This window comes from Oncorhynchus mykiss, chromosome 26 (assembly GCF_013265735.2).
Source record: "Oncorhynchus mykiss isolate Arlee chromosome 26, USDA_OmykA_1.1, whole genome shotgun sequence".
Lineage (NCBI taxonomy): Eukaryota > Metazoa > Chordata > Actinopteri > Salmoniformes > Salmonidae > Oncorhynchus > Oncorhynchus mykiss.
The window spans coordinates 39769705-39796272 of record NC_048590.1 but is presented as its reverse complement, the minus strand read 5'-3'; the positions used below and the strand labels follow the sequence as shown (position 1 = coordinate 39796272).

Here is a 26568-nt window from a genome sequence, read left to right as displayed (position 1 = left end):
GTTCTTCGTGTATTCTTGTGTGTGTTACCTGTAGAGGAAGGTGTGTGTGTGTGTGTATTACCTATACAGGATGTTTCGGGGTACAATGCCGTGAGAAGCACTGAGCCAGGCACTGAGCTGGGAGAAGAAGACATAGGAACGAACAGCCAACAGCAGAGTCTTCTCCTCTATAAACCTATCCCCGCTCCTAGAGAGAGACAGGGGGGAGGAGAGAGAATCAGGCCTTTGCTTGGCTAAGGCTAAGGAAATTAGCATTAGCAACGATACCAATGCCAATTTTTTTCATGGTCAGTCTTCGAAATATACAATATAGAAAGAGTGGGAGGCCCCGGTGCACAACACCAGTCTCAACGTCAATAGTGAAAAGGCGACTCCGAGATACTGGTCTTCTAGGCAGAGTTGAAAAGAAAAAGCCATATCTCAGACTGGCCAATAAAAAGAAAAGATTAAGATGGGCAAAAACAAAGACACTGGGCAGAGGAACTCTGTCTAGAAGGACAGCATCCCGTAGTCTCCTCTTCACTGTTGATGTTGAGACTGGTGTTTTGCGGGTACTATTTAATGAAGCTGCCAGTTGAGGACTTGTGAGGCGTCTGTTTCTCAAACTAGACACTCTAATGTACTTGTCCTCTTGGTCAGTTGTGCACCGGGGCCTCCAACTCCTCATTCTATTCTGGTTAGGGCCAGTTTGCGCTGTTCTGTGAAGGGAGTAGTACCAGATCTTCAGTTTCTTGGCAATTTCTCACATGGAATAGCCTTGATTTCTCAGAACAAGAATAGACTGACGAGTTTCAGAAGAAAGTTCTTATTTCTGGCCATTTTGAGCCTGTAATTGAACCCACAAATGCTGATGCTCCAGATACTCAACTAGTCTTAAGAAGGCTAGTTTTATTGTTTCTTTATTCAGAACAGTTTTCATCTGTGCTAACATAATTGCAAACGGGTTTTCTAATGATCAATTAGCCTTCTAAAATTATAAACTTGGATTAGCTAACACAACGTGCCATTGGAACACAGGACTGATGGTTGCTGATAAATGGGCCTCTGTACGCCTATGCAGATATTCCATTAAAAAAACATCTGTAATTTCCAATAGTTACAATAGTCATTTACAACATTAACAATGTCTACACTGTATTTCTGATCAATTTGATGTTATTATAATGGACAAAAAAAATTACTTTTCTTTCAAAAACAAGGACATTTCTAAGTGACCCCAAACTTTTGAACGGTAGTGTATAGACATGTTTTCTGTTTGATATGGCGGCAAAGTGGAATATTCCAGTTTTTGCATGTGCCACTAGCTCAACCTAGTCCTGACAAAAAGTGTGTGTCGTGTGTACATACTGTTGTGGTACACGCTGCAGGGTGTGTACATACTGTTGTGGTACACGCTGCAGGGTGTGTACATACTGTTGTGGTACAAGCTGCATTGTGTGTGTGTGTGTGCGCATACTGTCGTGGTACAGGCTGCAGGGTGTGTGTGTACATACTGTTGTGGTACAGGCTGCATTGTGTGTGTGTGTACATACTGTTGTGGTACAGGCTGCATTGTGTGTGTGTGTGTACATATTGTTGTGGTACAGGCTGCAGTGTGTGTGTGTGTGTGGTTACATATTGTCGTGGTACAGGCTGCAGTGTGTGTGTGTGTACATATTGTCATGGTACAGGCTGCAGTGTGTGTGTGTGTGTGTGTGTGTGTGTGTGGTTACATATTGTCGTGGTACAGGCTGCAGTGTGTGTGTGTGTGTACATATTGTCGTGGTACAGGCTGCAGTGTGTGTGTGTGTACATATTGTCGTGGTACAGGCTGCAGGGTGTGTGTGTGTGTGTGTACATACTCTCGTGGTACAGGCTGCAGTGTGTATGTGTGTGTATATACTCTCGTGGTACAGGCTGCAGTGTGTGTGTGTGTGTACATATTGTCGTGGTACAGGCTGCAGGGTGTGTGTGTGTGTACATATTGTCGTGGTACAGGCTGCAGTGTGTGTGTGTGTGTAGATATTGTCGTGGTACAGGCTGCAGTGTGTGTGTGTGTGTGTGTACATATTATCGTGGTACAGGCTGCAGTGTGTGTGTGTGTGTGTGTACATATTGTCGTGGTACAGGCTGCAGGGTGTGTGTGTGTACATATTGTCGTGGTACAGGCTGCAGTGTGTGTGTGTGTGTGTGTGTGTGTGTGTACATATTGTCGTGGTACAGGCTGCAGTGTGTGTGTGTGTGTGTACATATTGTCGTGGTACAGGCTGCAGTGTGTGTGTGTGTACATATTGTCGTGGTACAGGCTGCAGTGTGTGTGTGTGTGTGTGTACATATTGTCGTGGTACAGGCTGCAGTGTGTGTGTGTGTGTGTGTGTGTGTGTGTGTGTGTGTGTGTGTGTGTACATATTGTCATGGTACAGGTTGCAGTGTGTGTGTGTGTGTGTGTACATATTGTTGTGGTACAGGCTGCAGTGTGTGTGTGTACTTGAAGTCGACTGATTATGATTTTTCAACGCCGGTACCGATTATTGGAGGACCTAAAAAGCTGATACCGATTAATCAGCCGATTATATATTTTTTATTTATTTATTTGTAATAATGACATTTACAACAATACTGAATGAACACTTTTGTTTTAACTTAATATAATACATCAATAAAATCAATTTAGCCTCAAGTAAATAATGAAACATGTTCAATTTGGTTTAAATAATGCAAAAACAAAGTGTTTGCGGAAGAAAGTAAAAGTGCAATATGTGCCATGTACGAAAGCTAGCGCTTCAGTTCCTTGCTCAGAACATGAGAACATATGAAAGATGGTGGTTCATTTTAACATGAGTCTTCAATATTCCCAGGTAAGAACTTTTAGGTTGTAGTTATTATAGGAATTATAGGACTATTTCTCTCTGTACCATTTGTATTTCATATACCTTTGACTATTGGATATTCTTATAGGTACTTTAGTATTGCCAGTGTAACAGTATAGCTTCTGTCCCTCTCCTCGCCCCTACCTAGGCTCGAACCAGGAACACATCGACAACAGCCACCCTTGAAGCATTGTTACCCATCGCTCCACAAAAGCAGCGCCCTTGCAGAGCAAGGGGAACAACTACTCCAAGTCACAGAGCGAGTGACGTTTGAAATGCTATTAGCGCGCACCCCGCTAACTAGCTAGCCATTTCACATCGGTTACACCAGCCTAATCTCGGGAGTTGATAGGCCTGAAGTCATAAACAGCGCAATGCTTGAAACATTGCGAAGAGCTGCTGGCAAACGCATGAATGCTTACGAGCCTGCTGCTGCTCAGTCAGACTGCTCTATCAAATATCAAATATAATTATAACATAATAACACACAGAAATACGAGCCTTAGGTCATTAAAATGGTCAAATCCAGAAACTATTATTTTGAAAATAAAACGTTTATTCTTTCAGGGAAATACGGAACCGTTCCGTATTTTAAGTCTAAATATTGCTGTTACATTGTACAACCTTCAATGTTATGTCATAATTATGTACAATTCTGGCAAATTAATTACGGCCTTTGTTAGGAATAAATGGACTTCACACAGTTCGCAATGAGCCAGGCGGCTCAAACTGCTGCATATACCCTGACTACTTGCACGGAACGCAAGAGAAGTGACAATTTCCCTAGTTATAAGAAATTCATGTTAGCAGGCAATATTAACTAAATATGCTGGTTTAAAAATATATACTTGTGTATTGATTTTAAAGAAAGGCATTGATGTTTATGTTTAGGTACATTGGTGCAACGACAGTGTCCTGCGCTTGTTAAATCCTCACCCGTTTGTCAAAGTAGGCTGTGATTCAATGAGAAATTAACAGGCACCGCATTGATTATATGCAACACAGCACATGCTAGATAAACTAGTAATATCATCAACCATGTGTAGTTAACCTGTTGGTACTAGGGGGCAGTATTTTCATTTTTGGAAAAATAATGTTCCCAAATTAAACGGGATATTTTGTCAGGACAAGATGCTAGAATATGCATATAATTGACAGCTTAGGATAGAAAACACTAACGTTTCCCAAACTGTCAAAATATTGTCTGTGAGTATAACAGAACTGATGTTACAGACATACTGTTGTGTGTTCTTAACTGACTTGCCGAGTTAAATAAAGGTGTAAATAAAAATATATATAATTATAAAAAAAATATTTTACATTTGGCAAATAGGTGTCCAAAAATACCGATTACAGATTGATATGAAAACTTGAAATCGGCCCTAATTAAATCGGCCATTCCGATTAAAATCGGTCGACCTCTAGTGTGTACATACTGTTGTGGTACAGGCTGCAGGGTGTGTGTGTGTGTACATACTGTCGTGGTACAGGCTGCAGGGTGTGTGTGTGTGTACATACTGTCGTGGTACAGGCTGCAGGGTGTGTGTGTGTGTACATACTGTCGTGGTACAGGCGGGCAGGGTGTGTGTGTGTGTGTGTGTGTGTGCACATACTGTTGTGGTACAGGCTGCAGGGTGTGTGTGTGTGTGTGTGTGTGTACATACTGTCGTGGTACAGGCTGCAGGGTGTGTGTGTGTATACTGTCGTGGTACAGGCTGCAGGGTGTGTGTGTGTGTGTACATACTGTTGTGGTACAGGCTGCAGGGTGTGTGTGTGTGTGTGTGTGGTGTGTGTGTGTGTATGAACATACTGTTGTGGTACAGGCTGCAGGGTGTGTGTGTGTGTGTGTGTGTGTGTGTACATACTGTTGTGGTACAGGCTGCAGGGTGTGTGTGTACATACTGTTGTGGTACAGGCTGCAGGGTGTGTGTGTGTGTGTGTACATACTGTCGTGGTACAGGCTGCAGGGTGTGTGTGTGTGTACATACTGTTGTGGTACAGGCTGCAGGGTGTGTGTGTGTGTGTGTGTGTACATACTGTTGTGGTACAGGCTGCAGGGTGTGTGTGTGTGTACATACTGTCGTGGTACAGGCTGCAGAGTCCATCGCTCCAGTAGCAGAGCGTCTTGTTTGATCGCTGGGTCACTAATGGGGTCACTAGGGGGACTCTCGTCTCCATAGCAACAGTCTGGTAGCAGCATCACCTCCACCATGATGGGAGTACTGTTCCTCCACAACACACACACCTCTGAGCGCACACGCCGCGCCTGCACACACTTTAACACACACAGACAGGGGAGGGTAAGTGTGTGTGTGTGTGTGTTACCTGGGGAAGTGTGTGTATGTTTGTGGACATTACCTGTGGCAGTTTGTCACTGCACTCGTGCCTGTGTAGGGGCGGCAGGGCGGACTTTGCAGGGGGGCAGTGCAGCCCCTCTGTGCGACCCTTCACAGAACATTCTGGGGTCCGTCCCTCAGTGATCAACAGGGTCAGGAACACCAGGAAGTCCTCAGCATCGTACTCAAAGAACTCCTCCACCACCACGTCTGGAAGAAGGGGAAAAGAAAAACACTGGTGGGATACATTTCAAGTTACACATTTCAAGCAAGAACACGCATTCAGAGATCATAGACAGTGTAGAATGGGATAAGGCATGGAACTCAGACAAATCAAATGGCAGCAGGCTCCTGTTCTCTTGTAGAGTAGGAGACAACATGCTACAACACCCTGGCCCAGACTAACCACTAAACACAGACAGAAAGGGAGGAAGGACAACACTATTCCTGTTCTGGGGATCATTTTAGAATATCCACGTCAGCTGAGCACAGAATAACACTCAGACAGAAAAAGAACAGTGTGTTCTGCTGTAGTGTCTGTCTAGTCAGGTTTGAGTTCGGGTGGAGCAACAGAAACACAAGCTTGACAGTCAGAGAGGCTATGTTCAAACAGAGCCCTGTCCTCCCTACAACCCAGCTCTAACAAAGAGCCTCTCAGCTGGCTATGGGGGTCGCTGTGTGTCATATATATATATATATATATATATATATATATATATATATATATATATATATATATGCATGCAGCCTGTACATACATATATATATATGCATGCAGCCTGTACATACATACACATATATATATATATATATATATATATATATATATATATATATATATATATATATATATATATATATATATATATATATGCATGCAGCCTGTACATACATACACATATATATATACACACACACACACACAGTGGGGCAAAAAAGTATTTAGTCAGCCACCAATGTGCAAGTTCTCCCACTTAAAAAGATGAGAGAGGCCTGTAATTATTAATGAATTTTAATTTATGCAAATTATGGTGGAAAATAAGTATTTGGTCAATAACAAAAGTTTCTCTCAATACTTTGTTATATACCCTTTGTTGGCAATGACAGAGGTCAAACATTTTCTGTAAGTCTTCACAAGGTTTTCACATACTGTTGCTGGTATTTTGGCCCATTCCTCCATGCAGATCTCCTCTGGAGCAGTGATGTTTTGGGGCTGTTGCTGGGCAACAAGGACTTTCAACTCCCTCCAAAGATTTTCTATGGGGTTGAGATCTGGAGACTGGCTAGGCCACTCCAGGACCTTGAAATGCTTCTTACGAAGCCACTCCTTCATTGCCCGGGCGGTGTGTTTGGGATCATTGTCATGCTGAAAGACCCAGCCACGTTTCATCTTCAATGCCCTTGCTGATGGAAGGAGGTTTTCACTCAAAATCTCACGATACATGGCCCCATTCATTCTTTCCTTTACACAGATCAGTCGTCCTGGTCCCTTTGCAGAAAAACAGCCCCAAAGCATGATGTTTCCACCCCCAAGCTTCACAGTAGGTATGGTGTTCTTTGGATGCAACTCAGCATTCTTTGTCCTCCAAACACAATGAATTTAGTTTTTACCAAAAAGTTATATTTTGCTTTCATCTGACCATATGACATTCTCCCAATCTTATTCTGGATCATCCAAATGCTCTCTAGCAAACTTCAGACGGGCCTGGACATGTACTGGCTTAAGCAGGGGGACACGTCTGGCACTGCAGGATTTGAGTCCCTGGCGGCGTAGTGTGTTACTGATGGTAGGCTTTGTTACTTTGGTCCCCAGCTCTCTGCACGGACAGGTAACGAGTGGAGGTAACGAGTGGAGGACAGAGGACACTCTTAAAGAAGAAGTTACAGGTCTGTGAGAGCCAGAAATATTGCTTGTTTGTAGGTGACCAAATACATATTTTCCACCATAATTTGCAAATAAATTCATTAAAAATCCTACAATGTGATTTTCTGGATTTTTTTTCTTATTTTGTCTGTCATAGTTGAAGTGTACCTATGTTGAAAATTTACAGGCCTCTCTCATCTTTTTAAGTGGGAGAACTTGCACAATTGGTGGCTGACTAAATACTTTTTTGCCCTATTGTATGTGTGTGTGTGTGTGTATGTGTGTGTGTGTGTGTGTGTGTGTGTGTTCTTCCAGGGAACTCCTCCCACGTGCTCAGAGCTGCTCTCTGCACACGGAGAGAGAACAGTCAACACAGACACAGAGTGGGAGCGAGACAGAAACAGCACAGAGAACATGGATCAGGGGAGGGGGCTGCAGTCAGCTGTAGGCTGAGACTTAGGGAGTTGGAGAGGGGGTCGGGGAGAGGAACCCAGCTTTGACTGATTAATGGCTATAGGACAGGTGAGAGTGAGAAGGGAGAGGAGCAGCCTATAAGACTTCCTATACAGTGATCTGCTCTGCTAACCCTCTGCTCCCTCCAAGTGGAGTAGGCTAAATGTAAAGCTCTGGCAGGAGGGAAAGAGAGAGGGAAACAAAGGAGGGAGAATAAGGAGGGAAAGGGAGAGATCCTCCGTTCCAGTGGGATAGGCCAGAGAAATATGGGACATGGCTGCTCTGGTGTCAGCTTTCTGTTTTAGTGTGTGTATCGTGTGAGAATGTGTGTATTAGAGGTCGACTGATTAATCGGGATGGACGATTAATTAGGGCCGATTTCAAGTTTTCATAACAATCGCAAAATCAGTATTTTTGGGCGCCATTTTGCAAATAAAATTTAAAAAATGTATCCCTTTATTTAACTAGGCAAGTCCGTTAAGAACACATTCTTATTTTCAATGACGGCCCAGGAACGGTGGGTTAACCTGTTAGAGCTCTAGGGGCGCTATTTCATTTTTGGATAAAAAACGTTCCCGTTTTAAGCGCGATATTTTGTCACGAAAAGATGCTCGACTATGCATATTCTTGACAGTTTTGGAAAGAAAACACTCTGAAGTTTCAGAATCTGCAAAGATTTTGTCTGTAAGTGCCCCAGAACTCATTCTACAGGCGAAACCAAGATGATGCATCACCCAGGAATTAGCAGAATTTCTGAAGCTCTGTTTTCCATTCTCTCCTTATATGGCTGTGATTGCGCAACGAATGAGCCTACACTTTCTGTCGTTCGCCCAAGGTCTTAGCAGCATTGTGACGTATTTGTAGGCATATCATTGGAAGATTGACCATAAGAGACTACATTTTCCAAGTGTCCGCCTGGTGTCCTGCGTCGAATTCGGTGCGCAATTGCCAGCTGCTTCTACTTTACCATTTGATTCAGGGGAGAAAGCATGTGTCCAAGAACGATGTATCAATGAAGAGATATGTGAAAAACACCTTGATGATTGATTCTAAACAACGTTTGCCATGTTTTCAGTCGATATTATGGAGTTAATTTGGAAAAAAGTTTGCGTTTTGAGGACTGAATTTATGGATTTTTTTTGGTAGCCAAATGTGATGTATAAAACGGAGCTATTTCTAATACACAAGGAATCTTTTTGGAAAAACTGAGCATCTGCTATCTAACTGAGAGTATCCTCATTGAAAACATCAGAAGTTCTTCAAAGGTAAATGATTTTATTTGAAGGCTTTTATGTTTTTGTTAATGTTGCGTGCTGGATGCTAACGCTAATGCTAACGCTAAATGCTAACGCGAAATGCTAACTCTAGCTAGCTACTTTTACACAAATTATTGTTTTCCTATGGTTGAGAAGCATATTTTGAAAATCTGAGATGACAGTGTTGTTTACAAAAGGCTAAGCTTGAGAGATGGCATATTTATTTCATTTCATTTGCGATTTTCATAAATAGTTAACGTTGTGTTATGCTAATGAGCTTGCTGATAGATTTACACAATCCTGGATACAGGGGTTTTTTCATAGCTAAACGTGACGCAGAAAACGGAGCGATTTGTCCTAAACAAATAATCTTTCAGGAAAAACTGAACATTTGCTATCTGAGAGTCTCCTCATTGAAAACATCTGAAGTTCTTCAAAGGTAAATTATTTTTTTGAATGCTTTTCTGTTTTTTTGTGTAAATGTTGCCAGCTGAATGCTAATGCTAAATGCTACGTTAGCCATCAATACTGTTACACAAATGCTTGTTTTGCAATGGTTGAGAAGCATATTTTGAAAATCTGAGATGACAGTGTTGTTAACAAAAGGCTAAGCTTGAGAGCTAGCATATTTATTTCATTTCATTTGCGATTTTCATGAATAGTTAACGTTGCGTTATGGTAATGAGCTTGAGTCTGTATTCACGAACCCGGATCCGGGATGGGGAGATCAGAAAGGTTAACTGCCTCGTTCTGGGGCAGAACGACAGATTTTCACCTTGTCAGTTCGGGGGATCCAATCTTTCAAGTTAACTAGTCCAACACAATAACGACCTGCCGCTCTCTCATTGCACTCCACAAGGAGACTGCCTGTTACGCGAATGCGAGCCAAGGTAAGTTGCTAGCTAGCATTAAACTTATCTTATAAAAAAACAATCAATCAATCATAATCACTAGTTAACTGCACATGGTTGATGATTTTACTAGATATTGTCTAGTGTGTCCTGCGTTGCGTATAATCTGACTGAGCATCAAGTAGCTAGGTATCTGACTGAGCGGTGGTAGGCAGAAGCAGGCGCGTAAACATTCATTCAATCAGCACTTTCGTGCGTTTTGCCAGCAGCTCTTCGTTGTGCGTCAAGCATTGCGCTGTTTATGACTTCAAGCCTAACAACTCCCGATATGAGGCTGGTGTAACCGAAGTGAAATGGCTAGATAGTTAGCGCACGCTAATAGTGTTTCAAACGTCACTCGCTCTGAGCCTTCTAGTAGTTGTTCCCCTTGTTCTGCATGGGTAACGCTGCTTCTATGGTGGCTGTTGTCGTTGTGTTGCTGGTTCGAGCCCACGGAGGAGCACGGAGAGGGACGGAAGCTATACTGTTACACTGGCAATACTAAAGTGCCTATAAGAACATCCAATAGTCAAAGGTTAATGAAATACTAATGCTATAGAGGGAAATAGTCGTATAATTCCTATTATAACTACAACCTAAAACTTCTTACCTGGGAATATTGAAGACTCATGTTAAAAGGAACCACCAGCTTTCATATGTTCTCATGTCTGAGCAAGGAACTGAAACGTTAGCTTTCTTACATAGCGCATATTGCACTTTTACTTTCTTCTCCAACACTTTGTTTTTGCATTATTTAAACCAAATTGAACATGTTTCATTATTTACTTGAGGCTAAATTGATTTTATTGATGTATTATATTAAGTTAAAATAAGTGTTCATTCAGTGTTGTTGTAATTGTCATTATTACAAACAACAACAACAAAATAGGCAGATTAATCGGTATCAGCTTTTTTGGTCCTTCAATAATCGGTATCGGCGTTGAAAAATCACAATCGGTCGACCTCTAGTGTGTATCGTGTGAGAATGTGTGTATCGTGTGAGAATGTGTACAGCGAGTGTGTATTATGTAAGAGGAGAGGTTTATAAAGAGCGGACTGACTGCAGAGCAGCACGCAGGTCTTATTAATAGAACTACTGCTGCTGTCCTGGAGAGGAGCTGGAACGGAGCCCACTGATCAGCTGGCCTAGTACAAACACACCCGTCACAGGGCGTGGAAAACATCCCCCAGGGTGCTGGATTCGTACAGGGGAGGGGGGAGAGTGTGTGTGTAGTTAATAGATAATGTAGTCATGTTTAGGTCTGCTGTATAATGCTATAGTACAAAGAATACTGCTGTTGTTTTTTTAGGCCTCAGCTAGAAGACAAGCTGATTAACTCATGGGCTAACGCACTCTCTCCTTCTGGACACACACACACACACACACACACACACTTTCTCTCTCCTTCTGGACACACACACACACACTTTCTCTCTCCTTCTGGACACACACACACTTTCTCTCTCCTTCTGGACACACACATTTTCTCTCTCCTTCTGGACACACACACACTTTCTCTCCCTCTTTGCTGAATCTCCAGGTTCCCACACTAGAGAAACAGATGTCACAAGTATAACTGATGATGCATAAGCACTGAGAAGGGAGATCATGTCTGTATCATCAACTAACTAACATTAACCCCCACTAACACCAACCAACCCTAACCATACCCCCTCACTAACACCAACCAGCATTAACCATACCCCCACTAACACCAACCAGCATTAACCATACTCCCCACTAACACCAACTAGCATTAACCATACCCCCCACTAACACCAACCAGCATTAACCATACTCCCCACTAACACCAACTAGCATTAACCATACCCCCCACTAACACCAACCAGCATTAACCATACTCCCCACTAACACCAACTAGCATTAACCATACCCCCCACTAACACCAACCAGCATTAACCATACTCCCCACTAACACCAACCAGCATTAACCATACCCCCCCACTAACACCAACCAGCATTAACCATACCCCCCACTAACACCAACCAGCATTAACCATACCCCCACACTAACACCAACCAGCATTAACCATACCCCCCCACTAACACCAACTAGCATTAACCATACCCCCCCACTAACACCAACTAGCATTAACCATACTCCCCACTAACACCAACCAACCCTAACCATACCCCCTCACTAACACCAACCAGCATTAACCATACCCCCACTAACACCAACCAGCATTAACCATACTCCCCACTAACACCAACTAGCATTAACCATACCCCCCACTAACACCAACCAGCATTAACCATACTCCCCACTAACACCAACTAGCATTAACCATACCCCCCACTAACACCAACCAGCATTAACCATACTCCCCACTAACACCAACTAGCATTAACCATACCCCCCACTAACACCAACCAGCATTAACCATACTCCCCACTAACACCAACCAGCATTAACCATACCCCCCCACTAACACCAACCAGCATTAACCATACCCCCCACTAACACCAACCAGCATTAACCATACCCCCACACTAACACCAACCAGCATTAACCATACCCCCCCACTAACACCAACTAGCATTAACCATACCCCCCCACTAACACCAACTAGCATTAACCATACCCCCCCTAACACCAACCAGCATTAACCATACTCCCCACTAACACCAACTAGCATTAACCATAACCCCCACTAAAACCAACCAGCATTAACCATACTCCCCACTAACACCAACCAGCATTAACCATACTCCCCACTAACACCAACTAGCATTAACCATACCCCCCACTAACACCAACCAGCATTAACCATACCCCCCACTAACACCAACCAGCATTAACCATACTCCCCACTAACACCAACCAGCATTAACACCAACCAGCATTAACCATACCCCCCACTAACACCAACCAGCATTAACCATACCCCCACTAACACCAACCAGCATTAACACCAACCAGCATTAACCATACTCCCCACTAACACCAACCAGCATTAACCATACTCCCCACTAACACCAACCAGCATTAACCATACTCCCCACTAACACCAACTAGCATTAACCATACCCCCCCACTAACGCCAACCAGCATTAACCATACTCCCCACTAACACCAACTAGCATTAACCATACCCCCCCACTAACACCAACCAGCATTAACCATACCCCCACTAACACCAACCAGCATTAACACCAACCAGCATTAACCATAACCCCCACTAACACCAACCAGCATTAACCATACTCCCCACTAACACCAACTAGCATTAACCATACCCCCCCACTAACACCAACCAGCATTAACCATACCCCCACTAACACCAACCAGCATTAACACCAACCAGCATTAACCATAACCCCCACTAACACCAACCAGCATTAACCATACCCCCCACTAACACCAACCAACCCTAACCATACCCCCCACTAACACCAACCAGCATTAACCATATCCCCCCTAACACCAACCAGCATTAACCATACCCCCACTAACACCAACCAGCATTAACCATACCCCCCCACTAACACCAACCAGCATTAACCATACCCCCCCACTAACACCAACCAGCATTAACCATACCCCCCACTAACACCAACCAGCATTAACCATACCCCCCCACTAACACCAACCAGCATTAACCATACCCCCCACTAACACCAACCAGCATTAACCATACCCCCCCACTAACACCAACCAGCATTAACCATACCCCCCACTAACACCAACCAGCATTAACCATACCCCCACTAACACCAACTAGCATTAACCATACCCCCCCCACTAACGCCAACCAGCATTAACCATACCCCCCACTAACACCAACCAGCATTAACCATACCCCCACTAACACCAACCAGCATTAACCATACCCCCCCACTAACACCAACCAGCATTAACCATACCCCCCACTAACACCAACCAGCATTAACCATACCCCCCACTAACACCAACCAGCATTAACCATACCCCCCACTAATACCAACCAGCATTAACCATACCCCCACTAACACCAACCAGCATTAACCATACTCCCCACTAACACCAACCAGCATTAACCATACTCCCCACTAACACCAACCAGCATTAACCATACTCCCCACTAACACCAACCAGCATTAACCATACCCCCCACTAACACCAACCAGCATTAACCATATCCCCCCTAACACCAACCAGCATTAACCATACCCCCTCACTAACACCAACCAGCATTAACCATACCCCCCACTAACACCAACCAGCATTAACCATACCCCCACTAACACCAACTAGCATTAACCATACCCCCCCACTAACACCAACCAGCATTAACCATACTCCCCACTAACACCAACCAGCATTAACCATACTCCCCACTAACACCAACCAGCATTAACCATACCCCCCACTAACACCAACCAGCATTAACCATACCCCCCCCACTAACACCAACCAGCATTAACCATACCCCCCACTAACACCAACCAGCATTAACCATACCCCCCACTAACACCAACCAGCATTAACCATACCCCCCCCACTAACACCAACCAGCATTAACCATACCCCCCCCACTAACACCAACCAGCATTAACCATACCCCCCACTAACACCAACCAGCATTAACCATACCCCCCACTAACACCAACCAGCATTTTATTTATTTATTTTATTTTACCTTTATTTAACCAGGTATGCAAGTTGAGAACAAGTTCTCATTTACAATTGCGACCTGGCCAAGATAAAGCAAAGCAGTTCGACAGATACAACGACACAGAGTTACACATGGAGTAAAACAAACATACAGTCAATAATACAGTATAAACAAGTCTATATACAATGTGAGCAAATGAGGTGAGAAGGGAGGTAAAGGCAAAAAAGGCCATGGTGGCAAGGTAAATACAATATAGCAAATAAAACACTGGAATGGTAGTTTTGCAATGGAAGAATGTGCAAAGTAGAAATAAAAATAATGGGGTGCAAAGGAGCAAAATAAATTAATTAATTAAATACAGTTGGGAAAGAGGTAGTTGTTTGGGCTAAATTATAGGTGGGCTATGTACAGGTGCAGTAATCTGTGAGCTGCTCTGACAGTTGGTGCTTAAAGCTAGTGAGGGAGATAAATGTTTCCAGTTTCAGAGATTTTTGTAGTTCGTTCCAGTCATTGGCAGCAGAGAACTGGAAAGAGAGGCGGCCAAAGAAATAATTGGTTTTGGGGGTGACTAGAGAGATATACCTGCTGGAGCGTGTGCTACAGGTGGGAGATGCTATGGTGACCAGCGAGCTGAGATAAGGGGGGACTTTACCTAGCAGGGTCTTGTAGATGACATGGAGCCAGTGGGTTTGGCGACGAGTATGAAGCGAGGGCCAGCCAACGAGAGCGTACAGGTCGCAATGGTGGGTAGTATATGGGGCTTTGGTGACAAAACGGATTGCACTGTGATAGACTGCATCCAATTTGTTGAGTAGGGTATTGGAGGCTATTTTGTAAATGACATCGCCAAAGTCGAGGATTGGTAGGATGGTCAGTTTTACAAGGGTATGTTTGGCAGCATGAGTGAAGGATGCTTTGTTGCGAAATAGGAAGCCAATTCTAGATTTAACTTTGGATTGGAGATGTTTGATATGGGTCTGGAAGGAGAGTTTACAGTCTAACCAGACACCTAAGTATTTGTAGTTGTCCACGTATTCTAAGTCAGAGCCGTCCAGAGTAGTGATGTTGGACAGGCGGGTAGGTGCAGGTAGCAATCAGTTGAAGAGCATGCATTTAGTTTTGTATTTAAGAGCAATTGGAGGCCACGGAAGGAGAGTTGTATGGCATTGAAGCTTGCCTGGAGGGTTGTTAACACAGTGTCCAAAGAAGGGCCGGAAGTATACAGAATGGTGTCGTCTGCGTAGAGGTGGATCAGAGACTCACCAGCAGCAAGAGCGACCTCATTGATGTATACAGAGAAGAGACTGCCAGAGGTCTGGACAACAGACCCTCCGATTTGACACACTGAACTCTATCAGAGAAGTAGTTGGTGAACCAGGCGAGGCAATCATTTGAGAAACCAAGGCTGTTGAGTCTGCCGATGAGGATGTGGTGATTGACAGAGTCGAAAGCCTTGGCCAGATCAATGAATACGGCTGCACAGTAATGTTTCTTATCGATGGCGGTTAAGATATCGTTTAGGACCTTGAGCGTGGCTGAGGTGCACCCATGACCAGCTCTGAAACCAGATTGCATAGCAGAGAAGGTATGGTGAGGTTCGAAATGGTCGGTAATCTGTTTGTTGACTTGGCTTTCGAAGACCTTAGAAAGGCATGGTAGGATAGATATAGGTCTGTAGCAGTTTGGGTCAAGAGTGTCCCCCCCTTTGAAGAGGGGGATGACCGCAGCTGCTTTCCAATCTTTGGGAATCTTAGACGACACGAAAGAGAGGTTGAACAGGCTAGTAACAGGGGTGGCAACAATTTCGGCAGATAATTTTAGAAAGAAAGGGTCCAGATTGTCTAGCCCGGCTGATTTGTAGGGGTCCAGATTTTGCAGCTCTTTCAGAACATCAGCTGAATGGATTTGGGAGAAGGAGAAATGGGGAAGTGGGGCATTAACCATAACCCCCACTAATACCAACCAGCATTAACCATACCCCCCACTAACACCAACCAGCATTAACCATACCCCCACTAACACCAACCAGCATTAACCATACCCCCCCTAACACCAACCAGCATTAAACATACCCCCCACTAACACCAACCAGCATTAACCATACCCCCCACTAACACCAACCAGCATTAACCATACCCCCCACTAACACCAACCAGCATTAACCATACCCCCCCACTAACACCAACCAGCATTAACCATACCCCCACTAACACCAACCAGCATTAACACCAACCAGCATTAACCATACCCCCCACTAACACCAACCAGCATTAACCATACCCCCAAATCCTCCAAATAGTTAGAATGAATCTAAAATAACTCTAGAAATGTAAAATCATCACAATGAATGACACATCTAACTAAAATGTTTGGTGCAGTATTCTCAATGAAAACGAGTCTCATTGAAAAATCAACAAAGATTTATTGAAGAATCTCTGCTGTTGACCAATCCCTGACGAAGGGGAGTAGACTTCGGCGCCGAACATCAGCTTGCCTCTAGAAAACAATGTGTGCCCGAACAACCGAAAAAAATTCCAAAACTAACAAAAACATCACAAAATGTTGTCATATTATATGCACAAACTTTTCTGAACTGTTCGTCTGGGAGGCATGCGAACACCGTAACAATTACCACTACCTACAGGTTTCCCCTAGGATTGTTTTCAAGTTAGCGGGGGATGGGGGCGTCGTAGTGGGCGTTGCCAATTGTGCAGCCTCCTACCAACATCTTTAAAGGTCCTCCTCTTGGAAGAAGAGACCAACTTCCTCTGTTTAAATGTCATTTCCTACAATTCTACAAATTGTGTCATGGCTTATGCCGTCTGAGTGACTCAAATTAGGGAGCCCATGCCATGACATAAATCATTTTTATTTTGGTGATAGTTCTCAAAGATGATCTCGTTTAAAAATATCTAACTTCATATTTTCTACAAACTTTATATCTTTAGTCTTTTAAGTTCACTGAAAACGGTTTAGCATAAAAAATGCATAAAATAATAAGTAATCATATTTTTGGGGAGTGGTCGGCAACGATTAGCAGCGGCGGCACGCAATGAAAACACACCTACAGCCCTGAGGTTCCTCTCCTACTCTGGTCATAGTGCACATCTATTTTGCATGGGGACAAAGGGTTGCCCTGGCAACACACAGATCATGTTAATGTCCTGTCACGGAGATTCTGTGTGTGCTGGAATGAGTTGGGTCTGTGTGTGAGTTTCCATCTGTGTGTGTGACTCATCTATGACATGACTGTCTGTCACTGTGTGTGTGTGTGTTCGTGTGTGTGTGTGTGTGTGTTCTTACAGACTATTTGTTCTCCATGAGGCCTAATCTGTGCCTCAGTGATTGAAACAGACAGCAGTCCAGCCCACTCTACAGGAGCTCTGATTTAAGTTACAAAAACACTAAGTAGCCTACACTGTAGGCAAGCAAACAGAAAAGTGTTGTCAATACAAAGATGCAGTTTCCTGTTCCATGTGAAGTTGGCCTGCCCTGAAATCACATGTAGGAACAATAAAGAGAATAGAGTTTGAAGTTTAGCCATGTTCAATTTACAGTTTCCTGAGAGCTCTCTCTTTGTTCCCTTTATCTACCCCCACCCTCTCTTTACACAAAGGGCAGATTCACAGCACACATAGCAACACACAGATGCCTTCTGATTGGCTAAGAGGGTTGGGTACCGTTTTCTCTTTCTGCTACTGTGAACTCAGCTGCTCCGACTGCTATTGTCTGGAACTCTCAAACACACCAGGCCCAACGGACACACACATCTCAAACCCTCATTACTAGCTGCTGCAACAGAAGGGCTTTCACACAAACACCAGATTAAGCTTTTACTTGAGCCCAACTGCTGATTTAAAACACTACCACTAGTGACGAGTCTAACGAGAGCATTCAGCCTAGCTAAAGCTTTTAATCATGGTCCTGTGTGGACTGGGGTCAGCTCTGAAGGCCTAGATGTTTACCATTACAGGTGACCCTGCCCAGATTAGCCCCGATCATGCCCTCACTAGCCTGGGTGTAAAGGCCTCCAGAGCCAGTGCTCTCTCTCTGCAGAAGCCCACTCTTTGTCCCACTAATACTGATTACGTAACTGGCAGAGTGGCCGGCACAGCACAGGGTAGGACAGCAGGGTAGTACTCGCCGCTGTGTACCCACTATGGCCTCAACAGCGGACTCTGAGCACAACTACACTTTACTCTGTAGACTGATAGTCTGTGCTCTGCCCTTTAACCTAGGTTTTGAGGAGTTTACAGCCTTCCCCAATCAGCCACATGTTAGAGAATTCAGATTGTGTGTGTGGTGTTTTGCACACTCAGCTGGTCTCTCTATCTGGCCTTGGTTGAACGTGCGCATGCATATGCGAACCCACAAACACACCCCTCTGACCTACAGCACTCAGGAGATTACATTTCTGACACAGAGGACAAATTGAGCAACGTCAACAATGCTCCAAAGGCCATGGGAAGTGTGGCAGTCAGACTTTTTAAAGTGCTGAACTGAACTGGAGCTGGCCAGCCATGGCCTAATATATCTCTGTAGGACTGACTGACCTAGCCAGGTCATGGGTGGTTCTTCTCTGCAATAGATAGAGGTCAGACGACTGACGACTCTGACATGTCGATCTATCTATCTGGCTATGAAAAGCCAACTGACATTAACTCCTGAGGTGTTGACCTCTTGCACCCTCTATAACCATTGTGATTATTATTTGACCCTGCTGGTCTTCTATGAATGTTGGAAACATCTTGAAGAACGATCTCGCCTTAATGGCCATGCACTCCTAGAATCTCCACCCGGCACAGCCAGAAGAGGACTGGCCACCCCTTAGAGCCTGGTTCCTGCCTTTCTAGATAGTTTTTCCTAGCCACCGTGCCTCTACATCCGCATTGCTTGCTCTCTGGGGCATTCGGCTCGGTTTCTGTATAAGCACTTTGTGACAACGCTGTAAAAAGGGCTCTATAAAAACTTTTGATTGATATCTATCTAGACTGGCGGCCACTTGCCAAACTAGTTGTGCTTTAACCAATTCCTCTGTTGCTGGTTATCGTGTAGAGGCCAGCGTTAGATACAGGCCAGAGGCTACTGATAGTCGTCTATGCTCCACAATGTATTCAAACCTACATATTGTGTCATTAGACAGCTCTCTTTCCAGATGCCTTTAAACAGGGGCACAGCACAGGCAGACCAATCATCTGGTTAGGAGTTGACCTTGTTACTAAAATGAAGCAACAGAACAAGCAGCAAGCCGACTAACCATGTGGGAGTTCATCTCAGATATAGCAACAGCATGTGAGTGAGAGAAGGCAACCATGCGTGGTGGTGGGCGGCCATGTTTAGAACAGTAAAGCTGTTGGCTGACTTTTGGAGGGAGGTGTGTTGTTGTTGGCCAAGAGGAATCTGACCCAGCAAGGGGACAACTCAGCTCCAACTATGGGATGTGTGTGAAATTGTCAATAGTCTGCTACTGTTACTTTCCTCATCTTGTCCCCTCTTCTTGATCTGCACTGATCTGATTCTGAACATGCAGCCCATATCACAGGAGAGAGGAGAGGAAGCCAATGTAAACTATTGACATGCAGCCCATATCACAGGAGAGAGAAGATGAGAGGAAGCCAATGTAAACTATTGACATGCAGCCCATATCACAGGAGAGAGGAGAGGAAGCAAATATAGAATTTTGACATGCAGCCAATATCACAGAGCATCATATATGGGCCAGGGAAAGCATAGAGAGTGGTGCGCTCTGCTAATCCTTCCCCCTGCCAGGAGGAAACTGAGCGGGCCAGATGGTTCCTACTGTTCCTGCTGAGCTGGCTGCCGGTTGGCTTAGAGCAACCATGGGGGAGGAGCCACAGGTGCACAGGAGGTGACCGGCACACAGGAGCTGATGATGTCACTAACATAGAACCGGTCGGGTCAACACACTTACGTCCCGTGCTGGTTCTGAGAAAGAGCAACCACTGAGCCTGAGTGTGTGTGTCAGGCATGAGCCCAAGCGACCACTAAGCGTGTGTGTGTGTGTGTGTGTGTGTCAGGCCAGCGTGAGCCAGATAAGACCACCACAGTTACATAAGAGCATTACTGGGAGGACTGGTTGGAGCCGAATCACACGCTGAACTGGAACTGAACTACAGTATCGGCCAACACAGGAACCTGTCAGAGCACTTCTATGTTGGTTACATACCGCACCTTTAATAATAACAGGTTTATTATTGTTGACAAAATAATAACAACAGGCATGTTTTGGAGCCCAGAGGTCTACAAAGACAGTCAGCGTGACACATCCAGCACGTAAAAACACAACAGAGTCCTACATCCCAGTGAACAGACGTGACTGACCCTTTATGTGAGAACAAAAACACCTGTCGCTGTACCTGCCTGTCATTCTGTCTGGTTAGTGAAATAACATTACGCCTGCCCTAATCTGCCTGAGGGGTGTGGACGTACCCCGAGACGCCTTGTTAGACCTCCAACAGGGAACACCTCCAAATAAACAAACAAAAAAACACACTGATTCAAAGGAACGTTCCAGTAGACATTTATGTAAAGAAAGCTTCAATATGCCTTCAGTGACCAGGAAGTTTCTGTTTGTTCTTCTCTTCCCCTTCCCATCTATTCTTCTTGTCCCCACCTTGTCTCTCCTCCCTTATTCGTTCCTCTCCAGAACCATGACTCATTGTGAGATCATGTGTGTGTTGTAGCCTATGTAGCCGACCATTTCCTTGCTCTTCTGTGACTGTTCTGCCATGGCTCTTTATGAGATCTGTTAAAGCTGTGTCTGTGTGCAATATGTGTGTTGGTTCTCCTATCGTTGTCCCCACAAGGATAGTAAAACAAGGGGGGGGGGGGGGGAACTCTCCCTCATGGGAGGACAAAGGCTATTTTAAGGTTAGGTTTAGGGTTACAATTAGGATTAGAATTAGGCCAGGGTTTCCCAAACTCGGTCCTCGGGACCCCAAGGGGTGCACGTTTTGGTTTTTGCCCTAGCACGACACAGCTGATTCAAATAATCATCCGATTGTGTTTGTCTCTCTCAGCCAGCACAGGGGCCACAGCCACAGCACTAGCCTACATGTTGAACAACAAGTCAGTCAGATGACTTCACTTAGCACTGAGCTAAACACTGCACTGTGATGGCTCCTTTTCCCTTTCTCACACACATGGTTGCAATATAAAGTTGAAGAAAAAGCACTTGTGAATCAGAATTTGTATAACAAGTAAAAGCATTTTAAAAAACAAGAATGCATTTCTCTAAACATTCTCTCTGTTACATTGTGTGGGTGTGTGAACCAAGACAGAGTAAGCCCACTGGGGTAAAGCCTAGAGAAACGAACTCCTGTCACTAGTTCAGCGTAGAGGCTAGAATGCTCCGTAAACACCTTCCTCGCCAGGGAGATGAGGAGGAGAGAGGGGTTCTGGGAGGAGGAGGAGAGGATAAGACAAGAAAGGACAGAAGAATTGGATCAGGACAAACGGAGGAGAGAGATAGTGTCATAGGAGTACAGGGAGGGCCGTCTGTCTGTCTGCATTTTCAACCAGAGGAACAGTATGTCCCATAATAACAATAGAACAGTGGGAGCATCGGCTGGCCTGTCATATGGGAACTGCTCCAGAGCAGCATCTATTGCAATTAGACATTATTAATAGAACCACCGTGACAGACCCACAGGGAGCCAACAGCACAGCAGAACACAGAATCTATATGAGGGGGAAGGGAAAGAAAGGCTCAGTTGGTAAAGCATGGCACTTGCAACGCCAGGGTTGTATGTTCGACTCCCACGGGGGACCAGTAGAAAAAAATATGAAAATGTCTGCGCTCACTACTGTATTTTTTTATTTCACCTTTATTTAACCAGGTAGGCTAGTTGAGAACAAGTTCTCATTTACAACTGCGACCTGGCCAAGATAAAGCATAGCAGTGTGAACAGACAACAAAGTTACACATGGAGTATGTCGCTCTGGATAAGAGTGTCTGCTAAATGACTCAAATGTAGATGTAGTCCAACTACAGTAACTTGAGATCCAGCAGGAAAAGCCAGATCTGTCTCTGTAGCTCAGTAAAAGTGTTGTTGTTTACAATTGACCAAGCAAAAAAATAAAAACTGCAGTGCGTAGTACAGTAAGTTAAAGTTTAATTACTATATGTACAGTGTGTGTGTTTACCACATCCATATGTCAGAGCCATGAACCCTGGGTGGTTTTTAAAGGTAAAGCCAGAGTCAGTGTGCAGGGGTGAAATCTCAGCCTGTTGGTGTTGGACAACATGTTTACACCCTGACATTGGGTATAGAGTCATGTTACAGGACAGTGTCAGTAGGATGGGGGTGTAGGACACTGATGGTGTGGGGTTTGTTGTGTAGTAGGAAAAGCCATATCTGATTGGGCTTCCTTTGTCTGACAGTGGTTGCTGTGTGACCACATCAAACTTCTGTGCAGTAGTTGCAGGTCCTGCCTAATGTCTGACTAGTGATAACAGGTCCCAGTACAGTAGACAGAGACCAAGCTAGTACAGAAGAGACAGGGCTATTTTCTTACTACAGAACTCAGAACAGTAGATACAGACAGCCATATTGTCTTAATACAGACCTCAGAACAGTAGATAGAGACAGGCCTATTGATTGACTCCATGTTTGGTGGTAACTAATACAAACAGAAGCTAAATGTCTTCTGATTGAAGGTAATGTGTTAAGGCCAAAGAGTATCAGCTAGCTGCTCTGAGCTCCAACTAGCTGCTGTTATGTTGTTGCCCCTACAAGAATCATAACCAACCTTGGATTAATGACAAGCATGTTGAAGCAATCACTACATTACTAGACTATGTCCAAGCAGGCAGACTAGGCTGGCAGGCAGGGGACATACAATACAGTCCATGTATTACTAATAGAGCTGGCATTACAGACCACTGCTGCTGCGGTTGAATAAACCTGATATGAAAACAGACAAAGCTGGCTGCCCTGCAGACTTCATGTTAATCATACATCATGTAAACACACAAACAGTACAGAAGGCAGAGAGCAGATCGAAGTCTCTGTTCATAGTGATGATTCAGAGTCACAGTGAAGATGTTCAGTTCGAACAAAGGGCTTTGAGCATTGCACCATACCCATACCAGAGACTGACAGAATAACTCAGAGCTCTCAGGCACACAAAAGAAGGAGCTGTTTTATCATGCAGTGAGTTGTTCCACCCTGTCAGTGTGACCTGCTGCGTTTTGTCCCCCAAAAACAGCTTTTTGACAGAAATTACAAGATGACATTGTGTTGTTATAATTGAACCATTGCTCAGATATCTGTAGCCATCTTGTTCACCTATCCATTGTGTAATTTGGCAGTCAGAATGTCCTAATTCCCGTGGCCTCACTGGCCTGCCTGGGTCAGGTTTACTTTGTTATCAACACAGGCAGGGAAGCAAGTTAACCAGCTGTAACATCATTCTCCCTCTCTGCCCGATACCTCTCCCTCTTCTGGGGGACTGCCTGGCTGGCTACATTCTGCTGATCCAACATCACTCACAGGCCAACGATGGATCATGTCAATATGATCCTCATGACCCTTTTAGTACTGCAATGATGGGCACCGTAGTGAAACACAGACGAATACCATGAACAGTATAGCCTCTGTTGGCATGGAATAAATACATGTAGATCAGCTTACCTCGCTCTGGTTTCATGTTAGCCAGTGTCATCTGGATCCCTCTGGGAATCTGGCAGCCTCTGTCTGTCTGTCTTCGGTCTGAAGACTCCCGTCCACACAGCCCTGACAGCAATATACTGCTGTGTGTCTGACTGTGTGGATCCAAATCTTCCAACGGATTGCTGACTTATTGCATTAAGCAACAATACCAGCTGGGTAGCCTGTATGCTGCCAATCGCCCCCTAATTTACCCGACAAAGCAACGCTTTGTTACCAAACTGCTACTGTACAGGTCCATCGAGTCAGATCCACTGTTAACTGGCCAACGAACAGTTGAGCTAGCTAGCTAAATCTGACCGTGAAACATTAGATTAGCTCCGAGTTATTGCTTCATCAACCACCTAGCTAGCCAACAAGGCATTGAGCTGACAATCTGACTGTCCACCCCCCAAAAATAAACGTCTCAAATTCCACCACCAAAACCACGACAGAAGTCCCGTCACGAAGCATCTCTCTCTTTCAGCTTGCTGTGCTACTGTAACCTCACCTATTTGGCTTAGCTACCGTGGCTTTAGCTAGCTGACCAAACAAACAACACACAGGCATCTGATCTGATGCCGACCTTCTCAAACAAAACACCCCACCCGCAGGTAGAGTGATCACCTCCGATAACAATGGGCTCCGGGAAAGGACAGACCTCGTTCAACCTATCATTCTGAAAAACAGCCAACGTTAGCTAAACGCCGTGTTGTCCAGAAGCATCGGTTCCACTTGTCGTCTTGAAACATAGTGAGGTAAAGTAGGCACGTCCCGTGTCAGTTACCTAGTTATTGTTAACTAGCTTTCTCTCATATAAAAAGTTTGTCAGAAAACAAGCTGACCATTTATTTTCCAACTTGTCGCAGTGGCTAGCGAGCTTTTTTCCTTCTTCCAAAACAACGTTTCGCTGACTAGCGAACTTCGTCCAACTCAATAACATAGTACAGGCGCATACCGTTCGCAACAAAATTATATTGTGTGCTCTTTCTTATCCATAAACTCGTTGGTGTGCTCTCTACCCCTCTCTCTAGCAATGTCCCCGTGTCAAAACAGATCAGCGCAGTCTTTTCTCAGTCACGTGTCCCAACAACAGCCAGACCACTTTCCTGTACCAGTCTTTCCTGTACCAGTCTTTCCTGTGAACCTGCTGCGATAGCAACCGTGATCTAGAAACTTTTTGGTTACAGTTTGACAATGTGTCAAGATGACAACAAATACCATACACTAAACATGGTTCAAATTAACATTAAAACTCTGTGTAGTGTACCTCAGTCCAGGCCAGGATTGATACATTGTAGCGGGACGGCCACTGCTCTGATTTGATTGGTGGATTGGATGCGCGTTCACGTCTGCACGTGGCAAGTGTATTTTGTATGTGAACATTTTGTTCTCGGTGCCTGACATGTTCATATACAGATTAGTGCTGCGTTGATGTGCTCCTCTGGGTTTTATATTTCGTAGTTGTGAAATACGACTTCGTTTTATTCATGCGCTTTTTGGTCTGAACAGTTCTTCAACCAATATGATTAGCACATTTTAGCTGGCCCGATAAACTACCTAACGTTGTTTATAATAAAGTTAGTTGGCTTGTTTAAATTGTTGAACATTGACAATATGGTCAAAGTAGCTACATTTGTACCAATGTTGGAGTTGTCATCTTTTGGTTGGCAAGGTAAAAGGTCAGTTGTGAAACGTCACAACGTCGTAAACTCAGGAGATACATTTTTGAGTTTCCCATTTATACTCTGATTTGGAGGGTCGCCTGGGAACTCTAATAGCACGATAACGCAGCATAGGCAGATTAAAAGAGTGATAATATCGTAGCACTTTGACAATTCAAATTTGAGATTTATTTTGTTTGAACTGTGCATAGTAGTCAGAGCTTTGATTGTCTTTGAAAGTGAGTACAGTGAATCGGTCAATAACGACAACACGAATCCAGGCCACCAGCTCTCACAAGGCCTATAATGAGATTAGGGATGTTGTCATCGTTACTCAGTGCTCACTATTGATAATTAGAAGTAATATTGTTAACCATGTATTGCTCACGGAGGAAAAATTGTCATAGATCCACTCAGAGCAACAATACATTCAGAACAACAATAAATCCTACCACTGTAAAATGACAAAGGGTGGCTTCCTTGCTACACTTTATATACAAAAGTATGTGGACACCCGTTCAAGTGGATTTGGCTATTTCAGCCACATGTATACAATCAAGTACACAGCTATGCAATCTCCATAGACAAACAAGGATTTACTGAAGAGCTTGGTGACTTTCAACGTGGCACTGTCATAGGATGCCACGTTTCCAACAAATCAGGTCGTCAAATGTATTCCCTGCTAGAGCTGCCCCGGCCAACTGTAAGTGCTGTTATTGTGAAATGGAAACGTCTAGGAGCAACAACGGCTCAGCCGTGAAGTGGTAGGCCACACAAACTCACAGAACAGGACTGCCGAGTGCTGAAGCAACACTCACTACCGAGTTCCAAACTGCTTCTGGAAGCAACGTCAGCACAATAACTGTTCGTCGGGACCTTCACGAAATGGGTTTGCATGGCCAAGCAGCCGCATACAAGTTTAAGGTCACCATGTGCAATGCCAAGCGTCGACTGGAGTGGTGTAA

At 44.4% G+C, this 26568-nt stretch overlaps 1 protein-coding gene across 1 annotated transcript in view; it reads right to left on the bottom strand.

Annotated features, from left to right (window-relative positions):
- Window positions 1-25231, bottom strand: part of LOC110506130 (protein FAM214A) — a 37124-nt gene extending 11893 nt beyond the window's left edge. Inside the window, exons 1-4 of the mRNA XM_036963158.1 lie at window positions 23925-25231; window positions 5208-5395; window positions 4928-5124; window positions 62-187 (exon numbers count right to left, since the gene is read on the bottom strand). Of these exons, the coding sequence (XP_036819053.1) occupies window positions 62-187; window positions 4928-5124; window positions 5208-5395; window positions 23925-23955 (542 nt within the window). The 5' untranslated portion in view covers window positions 23956-25231. The remainder of the gene's footprint in view (window positions 1-61; window positions 188-4927; window positions 5125-5207; window positions 5396-23924) is intronic.
- Window positions 25232-26568: the final 1337 nt, after the last annotated feature.